Source organism: Lagenorhynchus albirostris, chromosome 18, assembly GCF_949774975.1.
Source record: "Lagenorhynchus albirostris chromosome 18, mLagAlb1.1, whole genome shotgun sequence".
NCBI classification, from domain to species: domain Eukaryota; kingdom Metazoa; phylum Chordata; class Mammalia; order Artiodactyla; family Delphinidae; genus Lagenorhynchus; species Lagenorhynchus albirostris.
The window spans coordinates 64,643,396-64,666,160 of record NC_083112.1 but is presented as its reverse complement, the minus strand read 5'-3'; the positions used below and the strand labels follow the sequence as shown (position 1 = coordinate 64,666,160).

General features: G+C 38.7%; 1 protein-coding gene and 1 long non-coding RNA gene across 2 annotated transcripts in view; both read right to left on the bottom strand.

The window, feature by feature from the left end:
* The window catches only part of LOC132508733 (ATP-binding cassette sub-family C member 4-like), a 171,068-nt gene that overhangs the window by 25,650 nt on the left and 122,653 nt on the right, over positions 1-22,765 (bottom strand). Inside the window, 4 exon segments of the mRNA XM_060129087.1 lie at positions 4,019-4,101; positions 4,104-4,123; positions 4,555-4,727; positions 10,727-10,816. Coding sequence (XP_059985070.1) covers positions 4,019-4,101; positions 4,104-4,123; positions 4,555-4,727; positions 10,727-10,816 — 366 coding nt within the window.
* On the bottom strand, positions 6,457-10,361 carry LOC132508633 (uncharacterized). The gene is made up of 4 exons (XR_009536712.1): positions 10,251-10,361; positions 7,998-8,127; positions 7,808-7,902; positions 6,457-6,566 (listed from the first exon to the last, which is right to left on the bottom strand). It is a non-coding gene; the product is annotated as an uncharacterized LOC132508633 (long non-coding RNA).

Genomic DNA, 22,765 nt, shown 5'->3' with positions numbered 1-22,765 from the left:
GTGAGTATTGCAATCAAGTGAGTCACATGAATTTCCTGATTTACACTATACTGCAGCCTGTCAAGTGTGCAGTAGCATTGTGTGGAAAAAAAAAATGTACAGACCTTAATTTAAAAATAATTTATTGCTGAAAAATACTAACCATCATCAGAGTCTTTAGCAAGTCACAGTAGTAACATCAAAGATCACTGATCACAGATCACCATAACAGATGCAGTGATGGTGAAAAAGTTTGAAATACTGTGAGAATTACCAAAATGTGACAAAGACACGGAGTGAGCAATATTGTTGGAAAAATGGCACTGATAGACTTGCTCTACACAGAGATGTGACAAACCTTCAATATGTAAAAAAAAAAAAAGAAATTAGTATCTGTGAAGTGCAATAGAAAAAGGTATGCCTTTATTTCTAAAGCAAGCAAAAAAAAAACCGCCTCAAAAATCAAAGTTTTGAGAAAGATTATTTATTCGTGTTTTTGTTGAATTGAAAGCCAACTGATAATCATAAGCTCTAGAACAAAATACAGGGTTTACACCTGTGGTGGATGGAGCACAGAAGACAATTCCCCAGCTCTGAAGCTAGGGGATGCATGTCTCTTGGGTCCTCTGAGGTCTAATCCTGCCATTCCTACCAAAGGAGTCAGCGACCGCAACCAGCTAGGACCAAGATATAAACAAGTGGCCAAGTTTACAACTCCTGGTGGGACCTCCCCGTGTTATCACTGATGAAATCTTGGCCAGGGAGCCCTAAACCGAAGGTCTCCCAACACAGGAGTGGGGAGGGCAGCTCCAGAGTGAAGGACAAGGTCCACCATGAAAAACATCGGTCATCGCAAAGGTGACAGGCTCCAAAGAGAACCCTTGCATTTCCCTTCTCCCTCTGTCTTCCCCATTCACCCAGATGGTCAGTCTCCACACCCAGAAACCAGTATCAACTCCTCTCTCTTCCCTCAGATCCCACGTTCGATCCATCACACAGTCCACTTGGCTCCACTCTGTTATCCACCCCAAATCCAACCATCTCACCATTTCCACCGCTAGCACCTTAGTCTAAGCCACCAACAGTCGAGAAAGGGCACAACTGTAAGAGAGAGTGAACACTGCATTTGGAGAACTGAAAGACCATCAGTGTGGTTTTAGCTCTAAAGGAAAGAGGGAGAGCTGAGAAGGACAAAACTAGAAAGGTGGGGGGGGGGACCAGGATGTAAACTGCTTTGTAAAACCATGTTAAAGATTTGTTCAAAGACATTGACCAAGAGAGAAAAATTTGAGGCTATAGAAATTTACCAGAAGATACTGGTAAGTAAAGCAGTATACAAATGGACATATTTTGATAACGGCAACAAAGTTGATTGATTCACATCTATGTACGTTCACACCTGTGGATCAAGTGCTGATGGATAAAACTTAGGACTGAAGAGCTGACATGTCTGCCAAATTTTGTCCTGCCTCACTGTTTCCCTAACCGACCATATATTGCAAGGTGACTGCAATACCAAAAGCCAAAAATAAAACTCCAGGGTACATTTAGGAGAAAAGAATTTATTTGAATGGACCCCTAACTGAGCTAGACATCAAGCCATCTTTCTGCTGCTGCCTCTAAAGCCTGACAAGGGGCTTGAAACAGATTTCACAGCATCATTAGTTTATTGTGGAAGAAGGACACTTTTGGGGATAGTCTGAGAAATACAATGCTGCAATGCTGAGAGCTAAGAACAACAAAGTGATGGTAAAAAGTAGAACTAAAATGTTACTTTTCCAATTAGCATTCATTCAGGACCACAAAATGAGAGGGATTTCCCTGATGGCATGCAGTGGTTAAGACTCCATGCTCCCAATGCAGGGGGCCCAGATTCAATCCCTGGTCAGGGAACTAGATCCCACATGCTCTGCATGCCGCCAACTAAGGAGTCAGCGAGCCACAACTAAGGAGTCTTCCTGCCGCAACGAAGACCTGGTGCAACCAAATAAATAATTTTTTTTTTAAAAACACACAAAATGAGGGACTAAGGATGCCTGATGCTAAACGTTTCTGGAATTTAAGAGTCACTGTCCTGCAATCTTGGAATGTTACCTGATCCCTCATGAAAGTCTGCAGGAGAGGCCTGCTTCCTACTGTGATGTCCTATTCCAGATGACCAGACACACTGCTTGGAGCCCAGAGCATCCCTTTGGTTGGGGATGCCCCACTCCTGTCGTCTGCCTCCCCAGAGCTCACTCCTGTGCACGTCCAGCTCGGGGGAGTGAGGCTAAAGGCACTGCTTCAGTGCTGACACTCTGCTATCTACTCAGTGCCCCCACTGATGATCCCATCTGACAATGAATGTGAAGTAGGATGGGAGGTGATATTGCAGAAACGGCCTAAGAAGTCAAGAGAGATAGTACCATTATCATTAAACATAAGGAAGTTTGGGTATTACCGATTATTACCTGTTTTTTTATGGACCATCAAATTCACTGGTTAAATGACTTCATCTGTTGCCTCCTATGCATTATATGCAGGCATTCTTTATCTATTTCATTACTAATCAGCATCACTGGATACTGTGGTGTCTCCTGACAGTAGTTATACCATCCATAAGATGAGTGAAATCAGCTCACTGTCACAGGCTACAGGTTAACCTTAAAATACCCTGCATTCCTTGAGATTATATGCAGCCAAAGGTTTTTTCCTTTAAGGGATGATTCCCTTATCATTTTATGAAGCCACACCCTAACATTTATTGAAACTCAGCAGGGAAAGAACAAAGAAAGAAGATGAAAATGAGAGAGAAAAGTAATAGAGGAAGGAAGGAAATATTAAATTACTAAGGAAGAAAAAGCCAGTCAAACCTGGAAGGAAGATACTAGACAGATAACCAGAGGCCCAAGCTTTGTGTGCAGAGTCCAGATTTACTGTGTGAGACTTACTAGTTGTTTATATGCAGTATCTCAGCCCCTGATCCACTTTTGTTTCTGTACTCTCATCTGTGATGCGAAGGCTGGGTCTCTGCAAATCTCATGTCAGAAGACCTTTGGCCAGCTGGCCTCTGTTAGGTTTTGTCAGTAGGGGGCACTACAGGGAGACTGAAGGTGGGAATCAGAGCTAATGGTCTACCTGGTTTCTGCTGCTCCTGCAACATCATCTCAGCAGTGGGACCTGACTCCAGCTCCCAGCTTCTATTAGCACATGGAGAACTAGCCTTATTGTGCTCCCTCACAAATATGGCCAGCAACTAGGCAGTGACCTCTCCTTGGAAGTCTGAGCACTGACTCTTTAGAGCCTCTTTTCTGAGTTCTTAGTTCTGGCGATCTGTCCTAGGACACAGTAGCTGCTTCCTAAAATTATTACCCCAGTGTTTCATTTTTCTAGCCCTCCAATTCCTGTGTAACAAATTTCCTATATTAAATCCTTTCTGTTGAAATACTTTGTTTTTCTCACTAGGCCCTTTCTTCTCATGGACACCCCTCTGACAGCAACAGCTGAGAAATTCTGCAACCTTAGCCAACAACCTCATGGCAGTCTAAATGAAAGGCTAATTTTTGATTAAGGGAATCCAAAAATGCTGAAACAATTGTGACACAGCCAAGATGACCATCTTCTACCTCTCTGAAATATGAAGCCATAAGTTGGGTTTGGAATATTTTCATGGTTGGCCATCTTAAAAAAATGACAATTTAATAAACTTTTAACTCATTATGGACCAGAGACGTATGTCTTTTATTATCTGAACATCATCAACCAGAGACATTTCAATATTCACTTACATAACAAATCGCCAGCCACAGGTGTTAATTTCTGCAAAAATCCCCCAGTCAGTAATGTGTTAACATGAAAATATGAAATTACTGGATATATTATTTAATAGCACATTGTGAAAGTATAGTTAAGTACTTGAGTTATAGTCAGGAATGAGAGGAGAAACTAAGAGAAAATTAAATTATTGGAGGTTCCTTCCTATCAAGTTTTACAAGGAAGGATGTGTTGAAAAATTGAACATAAATGGAAACAAGTGGAATTCCACAGGTGAAGGTCTTACCATTATCCTGTCGCTGTCAATAATGGTGGTCAATCTGTTTGTGATGGTTAGCACAGTGCACTGAACAAATTTCTCATGGACTATTTTTGTATTAACTCATCAGTTCTGGAATCAGAAAAGTTGATTTAGTTCAGTATAGACAGGAAAAGTGGACTTAAGACTTTAAAATATCATATTTTATAATGTTTTTAAAATCAATATTTCAAGACATAATCTTGTTCCTAAAAAAACTAAGTATAAAAAGTCTTAGAAATTTACTATTTTTCATAAAACAATGGAAAATAGTCTTCCCTCAAAATTGCTTGAAACTATCAGGAGCTGGATTTAGGAATCTAGCTCTCATAGGATGCCTAGTAACAACATTAACACCATATAACATGCTTTGGTTTCTTCTTTTGTTTTCTGGAATTAATGTTAACAAGAGATATCTTTCGGGCAAAGAGAACACTTAGAAACATTTCTCGGCATCACTAAATATTTTCCATTTACAACACTTAAATTTTGGATACCAGGTTTCATGGACCTCAGCTCCATACCTTGGGTCCACATTTGATGTGGCTTTGTCAATAATCAATATCTGACTTTTCCTGAGAATAGTCCTAGCAAGACACACCAGTTGACTCTGTCCAGCACTGAAGTTCGATCCTGATTCTGCTAATTCAGTATCCATTTTGCCAGGAACACTTTTGATGGCTTCTTTAAATTATACCTGTGGATACAGAAAGAACATTTTTCCTGAACAAACTGCTACTGAAGCAGACAGTCCTCTTAGACATTAGAGCTTTGAAGTCCTCATGACTTCTTACGTATCTTACATGTACAGCCACGTGATGGGGAGAGCTATTTCCAATTAACATTCACTGAGAAAGATGTAGAGTCAAGTCAGGACAGGAAAATTTCAGTGTCCCCCCCCTTCCCTGCCACATGACACCTACCAGAAACCCCACCTAAGGATTAGTTAAGGAAGTTTCTCAAAAAATGAAGCTATTTCTCCCAGTGTGGTTTAAATGGAAAAGTTAAAAGGATTTTATGGTTGAGTCAAGTTTACCAAAGTACATTTTGCATATGGGTTGGTACATTAAAGGGAAACTTAAAAAATACATATATATATATATATATATTACAGGAAGTATGGTTCTTTTAGATATAATCTCATCAGCACTTTACAATTTTGGAAGGTCTAAAAGTTTAAAAAAATACGAATTCAAACAATGGCAAACTGCACCTCATACATTAGTAATCCTGGAGCCTGTTCTGGTAATGGTTCTTTCCCAAGTTTAATCTCATAAATACTGGACCAATTAAGTGTATTTTCTTCAATGTCAAAAATGTCATTTTTGACATTTTTCATTTTGAATGAAAATCCATGAAAAACAGGATACAGCATAACATCTTATTTTCCCCAGACTATGGGTATAGGTGGTGTTTATATTAATGCATCTTCATAAAACTGTAATCATAAGATAAAAAAGAAAACCAAGCTTTTAACTTCCGAAGTTAATCTGAAAGTACATTGGGTGGTAGGGATCAATTCAACGAATATTTATTTTGGAGAAGTACTACAGAACAAGAACCAAACTCAGGCTGTATTTGAAGTTAAAGAACAAAGAGTAAATACATTTCAAATTAAGACACCAACAGATTGATGAGTGATGGCCAATGAGCAGGGACACAATTATAGTGTCAAATAACAAAACATCAAGGGTGAGTGGGCGATATTTTCGTGGTATCCTAAATGCTGGAGCACTTCTATGAATGTGATCCCAAACTGTGCTCCTGATGAAGTCCAATCCCAAGAAAGGGGAATTCAGAGTTAGGATTAAATATGGTATTCGTATTTAGTGACTGCATGAAAAGTACAAACATCTAAAGCGTAAGATTTGTATTGTGGTGCAAGTGGGTGTTTCTTAAAACTGACATCCTGATTTTGAAGAAATAATTTTACACTTGCCCCTTACTGGGATGGCATCTCATCACTAATCTGGTTTTGTACTTTCCTTCCAGTTGTCATATTTGCCTCATGAGGAATAAGGGTTGTGAGAAGCAGTGTTTTTCAGAAAATACTGTTTTCTGAGATTCTGTCTTCATTTATGAATCAGGGATGGTTATGAGAATAATAATATGAAGGCTTTCTATAGTATAATCATATATTCAAGTTATTGGGTTGGCCAAAAAGTTCGTTCGGTTAACGAATACATCATTCAATAAAGGTCTTGGTGAACATGAAAAATGTCTTTTATTTTTACTTAAAACTGGACTAACTTTTTGGCCAACCCAGTATAATTTAGTATTAGAATGGAAAAAAACACAATAGAGGCAGTAGACAGTAATAACTAGGAGTTACAACTGGAGAATCTGAAAACAGATAATAGTGTGATATTACTATTAAATTTCTTGATTTAGAAAACTGTGTTATGTGAGAGAATGTCCTTGTTCTTGCAAAATATATGGAAGAGAGGAAGCAAATGTGGAAAAATATTAACAGCTGGTGAATCAAGGTGAAGGTGCATATGTGTTCATCATACTACTCCTTCCATGTTCTTGTGATCTGAAAATTTTAAAACAACAAAATTGGAGCCTTGCAGCCAGACAGCCTGGGCATAAGTCCTACCTGGCTCTGCCAATTGGGCAACTTCCTGAAGTTTATCTTAGCTTCCTAAACTCTAAATAAGACTATAGTATAATAAAGGTGTTTACCTCCTAACATTGTCAGAGTATAAAATGAGTCATTATGTGTAGAATTTACAACAGTGATTGATACAAAGAGATCAACAGATATTGCCCATTATTAATAATGCTGTCAGCTAGCCCCTCTTCCTATTCTGCTTTATTTTTCTCCTTTGCAAGTATCAGCACTGAGACTTCGTTACATATGCATTGGCTTGTTTTCCATCTTCTCCAGGAGAATTTAAGTTGCAAAAGGGTAGAGAATTTGTTTCTTTTAATGACTGTGATAACCCCAGAATCTGAAACAATGGCTGTCTAGAAAGCTCTCAGTAGATATTTGTTGGCTGTATGAATGAAGCCACAAGTTCATCTCTTCTTGTGACATGTCTTTTCCTATAAATTAGAAAATAAATCCATATAAATAATTTATATATAACACTATTTTCTTATTAAATATAAGTATAAAAGGAATATATTATTAAACAATTAACTAGCTCCAAGATGTCATAACATGATACTTTAAACTGTGGAAAGAACTTTAAAAAGTTATAATTTAAGGAAAATGGAGCATATAATACTATTAAAAACTATACATCTCAGTACAGAATACTTCAGATCTTTTTTGAGCTTCGGAAAATAATAAACTATAGCAAAACTGAAAGGTAACAAACTGAACTTATGGGGGCTTCCCTCGTGGTGCAGTGGTTAAGAATCCGCCTGCCTATGCAGGGGACACGGGTTCAAGCCCTGGTCCGGGAAGATCCCACATGCCGTGGAACAACTAAGCCCGTGCGCCACAACTACTGAGCCCGTGCCCTAGAACCCGCGAGCCACAACTACTGAGCCCACGTGCCACAACTACTGAAGCCCATGCGCCCAGAGCCCATGCTCCACAACAAGAGAAGCCACCGCAATGAGAAACCCATGCACCACAATGAAGAGTGGCTCCCGCTCACCGCAACTAGAGAAAGCCCGGGCGCAGCAACGAAGACCCAATGCAGCCAAAAATAAAATAAATAAAATTTTAAAAATAAATATATAAATAAACTGAACTTATAGGGCACCTTATTTCTATCGTCATAAACATTTTCAAAGTAATCTGCATGTACTGTATCTACCAACCAGGTGCCAACGCCCCTCATAGGAAGTTAACACAGATGTCAGATGGTTTCCACATTTTATGGAACCTTCTTTTCAAAAAGAAAGGCTGGTGTGGGCTGGAAAGAGAGAGTGAAATGCAGTCAGCAGATGGGGAAGAGATTTTAGTAGAGCAGAGCCAGCAGTAAATGAAGTAAAAGGAGAGCCTGCTCACCTAAATACAAGGCCCAGAGAAATGGAAATGTGACCTGTCACCAAAGCCAGGACTGAATCACGTGGTTCCTGATGCGCAGGCCGCAGATTTCTGTATCTTGGTTTTCAGTATGATGAGACATACTTGTGTCCTAACAGAGGATCAACGTATCAACATAGAACATAACTGGGTGATTTCTTCACAGTTTTGACATGACATAGCACTCTCAATCCCAGTATCTAAGCTGTTTTGTTTTTGTTTTTTAATAGAAGCAACACATCGATGATTCATTTCCAGAGTTTTATCTACTGTGCTCTTTTAACCTTTGAGTGATAAAGTGCTTCATCTTCTTCACTCACTACTTACGCTATATTTGTAGAGCTGCCCTTGCTTTTCAGGTGCCCTAATTGGCACCAATTTCTGATGAACTTTCTTCAGTTTACAGTCAGCTGGCTATTCTTCAGTATAAGAAAAACATATTTCAGCATATTTTGAAAAGTAACCAAGATGAGACGGGCACCATTATTAGGACTGTCTCCCTTCTGAATGTCCATCTCCACCAAGGGAGAAGGAGGAGACAGAACTAAGAGGACCTAAAAAAAATTTTTTTTAAGCATCTTTTTCTTTTAATTGAAGTTCTTAAAGAGGAAAACATAGTGGTGCCCTCTCACTTGCAGGCCAACTCTATGAGTTTGGGTTCACATGTCTAGTTTGGCATCATTTATTAACCAATGACTGGAGTTTTTAGTTCACTTAAAAACTGACCTCATTAAAAAAAAAAAAATTGACCTCATTGCTTTAGTGCAACGTCTTAGAGTGAGAAATCATCCCATCATTCTGTTTCTCTGGGAATTATTTCTTTATGACATATTTGTATGTGTTTCAATAAAAGATGTGGTAGGTTTTATTTTTAAAAATCATAAAGAAACAATTCCTAGACAAAATGATGGGATGATTTCTCACTCTAAGACATATCAGTAAAGTAATAGGGTCAATTCCGGAAGCAATACATGGAAACCACACACTTCACTTTGTGAAATAAACTCATGTTTCTTTCTTTTTACAGTAAGTTCCAAATGTAGTTTAAATAAAGGTAGATCTCAGTGTTGTCTACCACTTCCACCACCTCATCATTTTTAGAATTGAGAGGCTACTAAATTTTATCTAAATTTTGGCTCCTACAGATGAATTAAGTATAAGTTAGAGCCAAGTTCTAAGATAGTTTTTTACAGGATTTGTCTCCCAATTAACATTTCCTCTCTGTCCAAAATTCTAGAGTAATTTTACTACCTGAGACTCTGTTAAGAGAGATCTCGAGCTTGGAAACAAATAGGAAAATAATTTACCAGTACTTCCAGTTTTTTTTTTTAAGATGTCACAGTTTCACCATTAAATCTGTTTTGTGAGTTCAAGAGCAGTGGATCATCCTTCTTTCTTTGTATTTAATGGTTAACTGCTCTCCCCACCTCTTCTCTTCTAGAATTTCACTGTAGAAAGACTCATAAGCTTAAATGAAATCTGAGGTCCACTGCTTCTCAAGTAGGAGAAGGTGAAGCAATCAGCCTGATTTAGGAAAATAAAATCCCCACAGTTGCTGGAAAGAGGGGTAGTTTGTAAAGACTCAGTGCCGACATGCCTTCAGAAACCAGAATTCCCTGCAGGAAATTGTCAGGCCTCCAAATCTGCTTGCTCACAGTCAAAGCTCATCTATATATTACAGATTTCAGAGCTTCCCTGGAAGGGTAACACTAAATGACAAACACACCAATTCAAAACAACAGTGTGAACGGTCATTTGGATATGTGTAAAAAAAATTTTTTTTAAAGAAATAAGCCACACTTCTCTGAAATTAGATCAATCAAACATTTAGTACCTATTTATTAAGTGCTTACTTTTTTAAAAGAATAAGACTGAACTAGGTCCTATGAGAAATTAGAAGTCTGTTTATGGTTTAGAAGTCTAGATACAGTTTCTGCCATTAGTAGAATCAATTTGCAAAACTAGGACCAATACACAAAATAATTTGTATCAAAATATACAAACCAACAGCAACTTAACAAGTCAAAATCCTTTTCACGCAAGGGTGAGGAACTTCAAAGAAGTGGGCCAAAGGGAAACATGACACAAATAACAGAAAATCCTCTAGAAATGAACCGATCCATATAAAAACTGAGCAAAAGCTCCAGGGTTCTCTTACCTGCATTCATGCTGCGGCATTAAAAGGACATGATCGCCAATAAATAACTATCATCACATTCCAATTATATAATTTACCTTTATAGACACTCTCTTATGAAACTTCATGGCATTTTGTTGGTATGATCTCATTTATCTTTCAGTTAATAATGAAAAACTACTATTGTCTCCACTTAGTTGATATTCCCTAAGACCAGAGGAATACAATGAACATTGCAAAGTAATTAAGGTAACTAATTCACTAGGTCACTTAGTAGAATTTGAACTCGTAATTATAACTTCTAGTTTAGTGTTCTACTAAGGACAAGATAATGTACCTAGTTGCTTTGGGTTCTAGGGAAAAGCTAAAATGAAAGCATAAGGCATTATCTTGTTGGTTTTCATCACCATTAATATACATGTTTTAATTTACACATGTACCCATGTCATCAGTGTTCTCCTTGGAGCTAAATAAAGTCAGTTAAACCAATAAGCTCCCCTTAATTACCTGTGCTGCTATAAATGTACACACACACATACTGATGCTAACAAGTTAATTACATTCAATAAATTACCTCTTCTAAGGCATTCTACGGTTCCTCATCCGTATGCTCATTAAAGGGATCCAGATTTTTCCTCATTGTTCCAGTGAATAAAACTGGTTCCTAAATACCCCAAAATAGTGAATGTTATTACCTTAAACTCTTTCCATCATGTTTGAATGCTTACAGAACAGAATTAAAATACAAAACAAACCACCAAAATTCCCTATAATCATTAATAAGGTTGCAAATGCTTTTTTACAAAATAGTTATCTCCAAATTAATTTTCCACTGTACAAAGTATGCTCCAAAATATCTTCTGGATGATTGAACACTAACAAGAAAGTGTGGAAATGTGTCATCTTAAGAAGAAGTTGGGGCTTCCCTGGTGGCACAGTGGTTGAGAGTCCACCTGCCGATGCAGGGGACACGGGTTCATGCCCCGGTCCAGGAAGATCCCACATGCCGCGGAGCAGCTAGGCCCGTGAGGCATGGCCGCTGAGCCTGTGCTCCACAACGGGAGAGGCCACAACAGCGAGAGGCCCACATACTGCAAAAAAAAAAAAAAAAAAAAGTTGAAGAAGAGAAAGGAAGATTTGATTTTTTTTTAACTACCTTCCTGGTAATATCTGCTCAGAAAAAAAATGAGGATATACTAATTTGAGTAACTTTACATCAAGAGAGCTAGATAAATTGTCAATCTTGGTGTGATACTGGGAAATACCAACAGCATAATTAGTTGAGGTTTGTGCCTCAAAGCAAAATTGTTAAATTTTTGCACATTGGCACTGAAGAATGAACTAGGATATTTTCTCCATTGGTACAACAGCCTTCTGGGATGGGGAATCTCTCCATATGTGTGAAAGGAACATCTCCATATGTTCAAAGAGAATGTCAAGTATGGGAGCCCGTGGCACCTCTGTTCATGAAGAGACTGCTTCTGATTCTGCATCAGCTGATCCCCGTTATCTCACCTGTGCATCAAGATTACAGGCCTCACAGAACATCATTACTAACTGCAAGGGCAGGATAACCTGAAACCCACTGTGACATGAGCCATAATAAAATTATTTTAATTTAAAAAGCTTTTCCTATTCATCTGCTTTGAGAGGAACCACAAGGAAATTACTCTGGAAATATATGCCTTTCTGGGTTTCAAGAGAGAATCTTGTACATAAGCTTATGCAGGTCATTTACGTCTTCTTCTGGAAGGCTCTAGTAAGCCAGGGCACAAGAATATGGGCAGCAGAGAAGAGCCCAGTTGGCTCCTTTCAGTGAAGGGGACAGAACAATGTGAGGCACACATGTGGGAACAAGAGGAGATCTGAGTCTTCCACAAGTGCCCGGGAACTGCTCGGAATCACCAGCCTCAAATCCTGCCTGGTCTTGGGGCTGGACTATTCCTCCTCACTTCACAAAAGCCTGAGAAGAAGGATGAAGAAGGCAGACATTTCTTTTCTCTGCCCCTGAAGAATGACACTCAGAGAGCCTCCTGTACCTACTTTCCCTATTGTCTTCGTTTTAAGTCTGGTGAGAGGAATGGATGCAGAAGACACATGGTGTGCCACCAAAAAAGATGTATCCCTAAGCAAAACCCAAAATTAAAAAGACATTATAAAGGGAGCTTTATCGGCACAAAGTTGATCAAGTGGACAGTATGCCTCCAAAGCACTGAAAATCACTGGTCGTGTGACATTTCAAAATGATGATTGAATTGAACGGAAAAATCCCTGGAGCCAAATTTAAGGTCTCCCTTACAACTCTCAAATTTAGGATCAAAGATTAAGCAACCATGTAAGCAAAGGTAAGAATTCCTTGTCAGGGGAATAACCATCATTTTACTTAGACTTTTATAAAAATGTTTTACTCCTTGTAATTATTATTACCTCTAGGATTCTAATATGCAGGCGACTTCTCTTCCTTTAGCTGTTTCCATGAGGTTTACACAAATGACGTGGCCAGTCGAGGGGAGGCTGGTACCCAGTATTCCTCCCTCTCCTCTGACTCTCCTCCACCTTCCCCCCAATGCTCTAAACCATGGGCAGGATTCTACTCTGGGGCCCAAATGAGGGCCTCTTCAAAGACTGGTGTTTGAGGAGATAAAGGGCCTGAAAAGAGGCCAGGTTAATGAACCAGCTTTGAGCCCAACTGGGAGAAGTGAGACAGGGTCTCTTTCCTTATAATAACGACAAGAACGTTTCTCTGCCCATCACATTTTTTCCTTCAGGCCCCTCTCATAGAGCAAATTTACATCCTGTAAGAGGTCTAAGGTTTGAAGTGTCCACCTGGTTTTCAATGTACACTCTATAGAGGCATTACCTGAGCTAATCCACAAAAAAAACCCTCTTTGTTTTTAAAAGATAGACCTTCTTGAGCAACGAATGGGCTCACAGTATCAGCACGTTTGGGAAGGGTGGTTTCTGTCGCTCAAGAGAACAGGGATACCCACTTAAAGTTCAATCACCTATTTCATAATCAAAGCCTCTCTCTATTGTCACCTCCCTCACCTTCTCTTTAGGAAACTCCTCAAAGGGGATGAAGCTCCCCAACGACTGGGGGATGAAAGTGGCATTCTTTGCAGAAAGAGGAGTCCCTCACTTCTGAGACCCTGACCAATGCCTGCAGCTGCTTCATCCTGAGCTTTAATCAGAGCCCTCAGACACTCTTTAGGCCTTAAGGATGTTCTGCTAATTATCATCAAACCACTTCTGATTGTCATAAAAAGAAAAAAAAATAAGTTTAAGGATTTCCCACTGCAGTAAGGGTCCCCACTTAAGTCTACACTGTCAGTCTAAAAGGACATATTGGGCAACTTCACGTGTTTATTTAGCAGTATCTGATGGAAGAACACGGTTTAGTAAATAAGAATATTTCTCTTTGTTATGATATGCCAAATATGTATTTCAAAATCAGTAAAATTTCAATAAAAAATTGAATGAAAATAATGATATTTTAGACAGGAATCAGACAGGAAAAGGAAATTAAAGGTATCTGAATTGGAAGAGAAGTGGTAAAGATGTCATTATATATAGAAGACGTGATACTATATATAGAAAACCCTAAAGACTCCACACAAAAACTACTAGAACTGATAAATGAATTCAGCAAGGTAGCAGGACCCAAGATTAACATACAGAAATTGGTTGCATTTCTTTACACTAACAGTGAAATATCAGAAAGGGAATGTAAAAAAAAATCGCTTTTAAAATCATATATAAAATATTAAAATACTTAGGAATAAACCTGATGAAGGAGGTGAAAGACTTTTTGTGTGTGTGTGTGTGGTACACGGGCCTCTCATTGCCGTGGCCTCTCCCATTGCGTAGCACAGGCTCCGAACGTGCAGACCCAGCGGCCATGGCTTACGGGCCCAGCCACTCCACAGCATGTGGGATCCTTGCAGACCAGGGCACGAACCCGCGTCCCCCGCATCGGCAGGGGACCCTCAACCACTGCGCCACCAGGGAATCCCCAAGGTGAAAGACTTTTATGCTGACAACTAGAAAACATTAATAAAGGAAACTGAAGGTAATTCAAGGAAATGGAAAGCTATCCCAAGCTCTTAGATTGGAAGAATTAATATTGTTAAAATGACTATACTACCCAAAGCAATCCACAGATTTAAGGCAATTGTCACCAAATTACCCGGGACATTTTTAACAGAACTAGAACCAATACTCCTAAAATTTATATGGAACCATAGAAGACCCAGAATTGCCAAAGTAATCCTGAGGAAAAAGAACAAAGCAGGAGGCATAACCCTCCCAGACTTCAGACAATACTACAAAGCTACAGTAATCAAAATGGCATGGTATTGGCATAAAAACAGACTATGGATAAACGGAACAGAATAGAGAGCCCAGAAATAAACCTGCACACCTACAGTCAACTGATCTTTGATGAAGAAGGCAAAACTATACAATGGAGAAAAGACAGTCTCTTTAGCAAGTGGTGTTGGGAAAGTTGGACAGTGCATGTAAATCAGTGAAGTTAGAACACACCCTCACACCATACACAAAAGTAAACTCAAAATGGCTTAAAGATTTAATCATAAGACATGACACCATAAAGCTCCTAGAAGAGAAGACAGGCAAAACATTCTCTGACACAAATCATACCAATGTTTTTTTTAGGTTAGTCTCCCAAGGCAATAAAAATAAGAGCAAAAATAAACAAATAGGACTAATCAAAGTTACAAGCTATTGTACACCAAAGAAAACCATAAAACAAAAAGGCAACCTATGTACTGGGAGAAGATATTTGCAAATGATGAGACTGACAAGGGCTTAATTTTCAAAATATACAAACAGCTCATACTACTCAACAACAAAAAAAACCAAACAACCCAATTGTAAACTGGGCAGAAGACCTAAATAGACATTTTTCCAAAGAGGACATACAGATGACCAACAGGCACATGAAAAGATGCTCAACATCACTAATTATTAGAGAAATGCAAAGCAAAACTACAAAGAGGTACCACCCCACACCAGTCAGAATGGCCATCATTGAAAAGCTTACAAATAACAAATGCTGAAGAGGGTGTGGAGAAAAGGGAACACTCCTACACTGTTGGTGGGAATGTAAGTTGGTGCAGCCACTGTGGAAAACAGTATGGAGGTTCCAATTCCACTTCTGGGCATATATCCAGACAAAACTATTATTGAAAAAGATACATGCACCCCCTATGTTCATAGAAGCACTATTCACAATAGCCAAAACATGCAAACAACCTAAATGTTCACTGACAGATGAATGGATAAAAATGTGGTGCATAAAATGTAAAATAGCTAGTGGGAAGCAGCTGCATAGCACAGAGATCAGCTCGGTGTTTTGTGACCACCCAGAGGGGTGGGATAGGGAGGGTGGGAGGGAGACTCAAGAGGGAGGAGATATGGGGATATATGTATACATAAATCTGATTCACTTTGTTATACAGAAGAAACTAACACAACATTGTAAAGCAATTATACTCCAATAAAGCTGTTAAAAATAAATTTCTGAAAAAAACAAGATGTGGTACATATATACAATGGAATACTACTCAGTCATAAAAAAGAATGAAATAATGCCATTTGCAGCAACATGGATGGACCTAGAGATTATCATACTAAGTGAAGTAAGTTAGAAAGAGAAAGACAAATACCACATGATATCACTTTTATGTGGAATCTAAAATATGACACAAATGAACTTAAACAGAAACAGACTCAGAGATACAGAGAACAGACTTGCAGTTGCCAAGGGGGAGGTGGGATGGGGGATGGATGGCTTGGGAGCTTGGGGTTAGCAGATGCAAACTATTATATAGAGAATGGATAAACAACAAGGTGCGACTGTATAGCACAGGGAACTATATTCAATATCCTGTGATAAACCATAATGGAAAAGAATATAAAAAAGAATGTGTGTGTGTGTGTGACTGAATCACTTTGCTGTACAGCAGAAATTAACACAGTTTTGTAAATCAACTATACTTCAATTTTTTAAAAAAGAATGATTTATTATAACATCAACTGATTGAAGCTACACTTTTCTTTAAAGCCAGCAGGCAGTTTTTGAAAAATGTCCGTTTAAATATGTCAGTGTGTTTTATGCATCGTGTTCATTTTGGTTTCTACTCATTCTGCCTTCATCACTTGCCAAATAAGAGACCATTATGTTATCTTCGAAAGGTAAGAAAAGTGCTCACAGTAGACACATACTGGCAAGAGCAGAAAAGGGCAAATGAATGATCATTTCTGATAGATATGATTATTTAAATTACCCACCTCTAAGCAATGAAGTTAATAAATTAATCTTATAAATAAGTGCAGGCAGAACACTTCAGTGTAGCGATTTATGGTAGGACACACAAACTTCATGTAAATATACACTAAATCTACTGGCCCATGTGTATGTTTTTCTGAAGGGACACAGTTGAACCTCACTCAAGAGTTAGCTGGCACAGCAGTCAGGAAAACAAATACTCTTATTCAATGTAACATTTTAAATGGAGCACTAGCTTCACAACTGTCTTCATCATGGTTGAAAGTTTACACTTCTCTAATTTAATCCTTTGTGCCATATTCGCAATTTTTTCCTTTGTTACTAACATAACACAAGTTCATATTAGGCGTGTGACCCAAAAATGGCCACTCTAAATTAGAGCATTTAATGTAGTAAATTGATCATCCCTCAACACAACTGCAAGACTGAAAACTGTAGTCTTACTGGGTCTTTTGCATACTCTGCTGGAAGAAGACAAGACCCTCATTATCTTAAAAAGAAACCCTACCCACTAACCTTCTAAACTTAAAACAACTTGGGATCAAGGCAAAAGCAGTACAAGTGGTTACAAATTAAGTAGATAATACACAACAGTTTGCCCTGTTTCAGTGCCAAACTGGGAAACTGCCCTCTATTAAAATCTATCATCAAAAGCAGCTACTGCTGCTGTTTCCTAAGAGGTGTGTTCTCATTTCTAATTGGAGGACCTTATTGAAGGGTCAACTAGTGTACCTGTTTCACGAATAAGGGAATCATCTGAAACCACTTTAAATCTTGGTTTCCCTCTTGCTCTCCTTTTTTAAGTCCTGTAGCCTCTGAATGAACTGATCATCATCCACACTCAGAAGACAAGAAGATCCTTTGCCAACAAAGGAAAGAGAATTTAAGTCCCATTAAGTTCTCTTCCAGGGGCTCCAGGGAGCAGTTCCAAGGGATTTAATGAAGACTTCAGTGTCAGAGACAAAGGGCCGACTGCATTAGGCTAGAATCCAGTTGTATTTCTTTACTAGTAACAGCACATCTGCCTCTTCTCTCTTTCAGTTTTGTTCGCAACAAGAAAAAAAGGGAAAGAAAACCAGGTAACCAGGGAGAAGTCTTAAAGAGACAGCTGTGGTTCACCTTCTTTAACCCACTGAAGAAAACTCAGGGAATGTAAATACCAAAAGAGCAGAGTGGGCTATTTAAAAAAATACTTAGCTTTTGCTTTGATTTAAAATAAAACCTATTAAATACAAAATATCGATCTGTTTAATCGTGATAACGATGATGGCTGCTGATCTGTGCCAACCCTTGGGCTGCGATCATAAATACTGCATTTGCACGGAAGCCCTCTTCAACTGAAAACATTTTCTTTGTGCCAAGAGGACAAGGGCCTCTAGGTGTAGAGATCATCCAAAGAAGTTCTGAAATCCATTTTTCCAGATCCTTTCAGATAAGCAAGCTACTCCCTGAATATAATCTCGCCTTGGTGTTCTTTCTGGGGAACATACTTCATTACTTCAGATGGCGAGCACAAATGCTGCATACATTTCATCTACCTGTTTTGTTTAAGGAAATCACCTAGGAAGTGCTTCCATTTTTTGCTTATTCCTGAAATTTTGAACACAGTTTGAGGAGTTCATTCTTACAAATACAGTACTTGTTTTTGAAGGTTCCCCTCAGGACTCCAAGACTGGTTGTCACCACTCCCCTGCCTCTGGTTCCTATGCAGGTCTTTGCTGCTATCACATCTCCCCCAATTCCGACACGCTCATGGGGGGGTCAGCAGTGACGGCGATAAGCGTGGGAGAGAGACCATCCTGGAAGCTCGCTGCTACTCCCAGGATCACAGGGAGCCAGGGGAGATGATGGAGGCCTGGCCCACCTAAGCGGGGCGACTCAAAGAAACAGCACTGGGCTCCCCTCTGCAGTTTGCTCGCAGTTTCGTAGGTTCCCTAAATCAGGGTGTTGAGACACATGCAACACTGCTTCCTACTCATTTTAGAAGAAGAGGGATGTAAGTTTTCTGCTCTTAGATAAGTAACTTCAAGTAACCAAACAACCAGACTTTCTCCACCTCCACAGCCAGCTAGACATTGTAAAGAGAAAGCGTTCTTGGCTCTTTAGGGTAAGATTTTGAGTATCTTCTCCTGACACTTATTAGACCATGACATGTAAGTGAATAACACATTTCTAAACTGATACTCTCCAAATGAGGGACATAGCATTAGGAGTAGTATCTTCCCCCTTTGCTCTATACTTACTCACTTTTGTTATGCTTTGGAGAATCATTTTGAATGGGGTGGTAGGAAAAATGGGGAAAACATCTGATGAGAACATCATTAAGTTCGACAAACATTTATTGAAAAGAAATAAATTTGGAGTCAGACAGTTTTAAATTCTGATTCTTCTGCTATTTGACTCAGGGTAAGTTATTAATCTCCTCAAGACTCAGTTCCCTAACTGGAAAACAGGGCTAACCCTGTGGGGCTGCCATGAGAACCTGGAACAACAGTGAAGCTCCTGGTGTGATGCTAACAATGACCGGGAGCCCAGCCCAACACGGGAACAGTGAGGGGTGGCGTTTGTCAAACTGCAGGTGCACCCAATGGATCACGATGTCCATTTTGTACCTCATGACCATCATTTTGTCTTTTATATGAACTAGAACAGAACTGATATAATAGAAAATATCAGAGTACAGAGCAAGAGTAATATTGTGAAATTTTTGTTCCTCTCTGTGTGTGCGCACGTGCACACACACTTGAAATCACGATATGAAGCAGTTCTATTGTGTCAGCGGTCAACAGTGCGTTGAAGTCATTAGCAGAGTGGTTAGCTTCTCAGGTTATGGAGTCAGAAATCTCCATAAATTAAATTTGAATCCTGTTTGTATATTTTGGAAATTAATCCTTTGTGGGTTGCATCATTTGCAAATATTTTTTCCCATTCCGTAGGCTGTCTTTTCTTTTTGTTCATGGTTTCCCTTGCTGTGCAAAAGCCTTTAAGTTTAGTTAGGTCCCATTTGTTTATTTTTGTTCTTGTTTCCATTACTCTAAGAGATCCAAGAAAATATTGCTGCAAATTATGTCGAAGAGTGTTCTGCCTGTGTTTTCCTCTAGGTGTTTAATAGTCTAATTCATTTTGAGTTTATCTTTGTATATGGTGTTGAGAATGTTCTGATTTCATTCTTTTATGTGTAGCTGTCCAGGTTTCCCAGTACCACTTACTGAAGAGACTGTCTTTTCTCCATTGTATATTCTTGCCTCCTTTGTCTTAGATTAACTGACCATAAGTGTGTGGTTTTATTTCTGGGCTTTCTGTTCTGTTCCATTGATCTATGGGTCTGATTTTTGTGCCAGTACCATACTGTTTTCATTACTGTAGCTTTTTAGTGTACCCTCAAGTCAGGGAGTGTGATTCCTCCAGCTTCTTACTTCTTTCTCAAGGTTGTTTTGACTATTCAGGGTCTTTTCTGTTTCCATACAAATTTTAAAAAATTTTGTTCTAGTTCTGTGAAAAATGTCATTGGTAATTTTATAGGGATTGCATTAAATCTGTAGATTGCTCTGGTAGTATGGTCATTTTAACAATATTGATTCTTCCAATCCAAGAACACAGTACACATTTCCATCTGTGTTGTCTTCCTTTTTTTCATCAGAATCTTAAAAGTTTTTGGAGTACAGGTCTTTTGCCTCCTTAAGTAGGTTTATTCCTAGGTTTTCTTTTTTTTTTTTTTTTTTTGATGCAGTGGTAAATGGGATTGTTTCCATAATTTCTCTTTCTGATATTTTGTTGTTAGTGTATAGAAATGCAACAGATTTCTGTATATACAACAACTTACAGAGCTCAATATCAAAAAACCAAACAACCCAATCAAAGAATAGGCATAAGATCTAAACAGACATTTCTCCAAAGAAGACATACAGATGGCCAACAGGCACATGAAAAGATGCTCAATGTCACTAATTATTAGAGAAATGCAAATCAAAATTACCATGAGGTATCACCTCACACCAGTCAAAATGGCCATCATTAAAAAATCTACAAAAAATAAATGGTGGAGATGATGTGGAGAAAGGGGGGCCCTCCTACACCATTGGTGGGAATGTAAATTGGTGCAGCTATTATAGAAAACAGTATGGAGGTTCCCTAAAAAACTGAAAAAAGAGTTAACATATGATCCAGAAATTCCATTCCTGGTAATTCTGGAAAAGATGAAAACCCTAATTCAAAAAGATACATGCACCCCAGTGTCCACAGCAGTACTACTTACAATAGCAAAGACATAGAAATAATACACACACACACACACACACACACACACACACACTGGAATATTACTCAGCCATAAAAAAGAATGAAATAATGCCATTTGCAGCAACACAGATGGAGCTAGAGATTGTCATACTAAGTGAAGTAAGTCAGAGAAAGACAAATATCACATATCCCTTATATGTGGAATCTAAAAAAATGATAGAAATAAACTTAATTACAAAACAGAAATAGACTTACAGACACAGAAAACAAACTAATTGTTACCAAAGGGAAAATTGACGGGGAGGGATAAATTAGGAATTTGGGATTAACAAATATACACTACTATATATAAAATAGATAAACAAGGTCCTGCTTTGTAGCAAATGGAACTATATTCAATATCTTGCAATAACTTGTATTACAAAAGAATCTGAAAAATTTATGTATATGTAACTTTTATATATATAAAATCACTTTGCTATACAACTGAAACACTGTAAATCAACTATACTTCAATTTAAAAAAACCAAACACACACACACACAATTTGAATCCTGGCTCTGCTGCTGACTTGGTAAGTGGGGTAAACTCACAATGCCTTGGTTTTTAAATCTGTCACATAAGGATGACGAGAGAATTGTGAGAATTAGGAAAAGAGGCTAAAATGTGTTAAGGATTCTGCGATTGTCAGGACTTATTATTAATACTTGTGTAACTTGTCAGGGCCTGCAACAAGCACTAGAGCAACAGAAATGAGAGACACAGGCCCTCTCCTTCAAGGAGAGGAAGAATATAGTCGAGAATGTGGGGAGGGATGAGAAAAAAATGCCGGAGGTCTTGGTGGGGAACTGGAAAGTACAGGTGGGTACAGGGTGGTAGTCAGGAAAGAACCTGGTGGGAGGGGAGCCAGAAATCAAAAGAATACAAAAAAGTGATATTCTCTCTTCTTGTTCTTGGTGGAAAATATTAGATACATTTCTCTGTTAATGCTTTTCCCCAAAACTCCTACTGTGGTTTTTTTTTTTTGCTTTACTCTTTGAATTTATATAAACAATTCGGTTTTGTTTTTTAGAAATGATAATTTTGTATATTAAAAAACACAGGTTTATGTTTAGACTCTAGCATGTGTGAGTTATTTGAAGAATACAACTTTTCATAGTGTTACCCATATTTGAATTTCCATATAGGCTGCAATCCTGATGGAAACAATTTGGTTTCTATTATAAGCAATAAATATAAAGAAAATCACCAAGGACACATTAACAGAAATTAAAGAGCAAAGTCAGTCCAAAATGTGTTACTCTTTTTATATAAAGAGAAATAATACCTAAAAGTTTAGTGCCCTGATCCTTAAGAACAATGATAGTCCCTACCGCCTGAGTGTTCCCAAGAACCAGGCATGGGCCACCAATGTTTTCACAGCCACTTCCATCTTCACAGCGCATCTGTGTGGCAGCAGTTCCCAGACCTGGTTTAAGAATGACGAGGACTATGAAGCTTGGAAGCCGAGGGACTTCATCAAGGCCACGCACTCGCACGAGGCAGAACAGGAATAAAGATGTGGGTCATACTGACACTCAGTCTACGCTCTTAAATATTCTATCCCTGGCTGCCTCCTGAATGATTTCCTGGGACCTTTACACATTGCACAGTGTCTGCAGATTCTCTCCCTCTAATCAACCAACGCTGCGCCCTGGAGACCAACACATGAAAAGCGGAAAATAAAGGTTCTGTGTTTACAGTGGTTGGTGATCATTACCTACATGGATACAAAGCTTAGCACTGTTTTATAAACACACTCTCTGGAGTGTGTACACAGAGCATGCTCAGAAGTAGGGTGGAAACTGATGGAATAGAACCAAACCCTGGTGATGTCAAGGTATATTTAGTCTTTGCTCAGATGTGCCTCCAAACATTTTCGGCAGAGCCAAGAATCATCCAAGCTTTCTTTATTTGTAGAGTTCTTTACGTACACACACATACAGCCTTTTCTTATTAAGAAACGTTAAAGATAATGCAGGGCCCGCTTCCAGATCCTTTCAAATATGAAAGGACTTTAGAGAG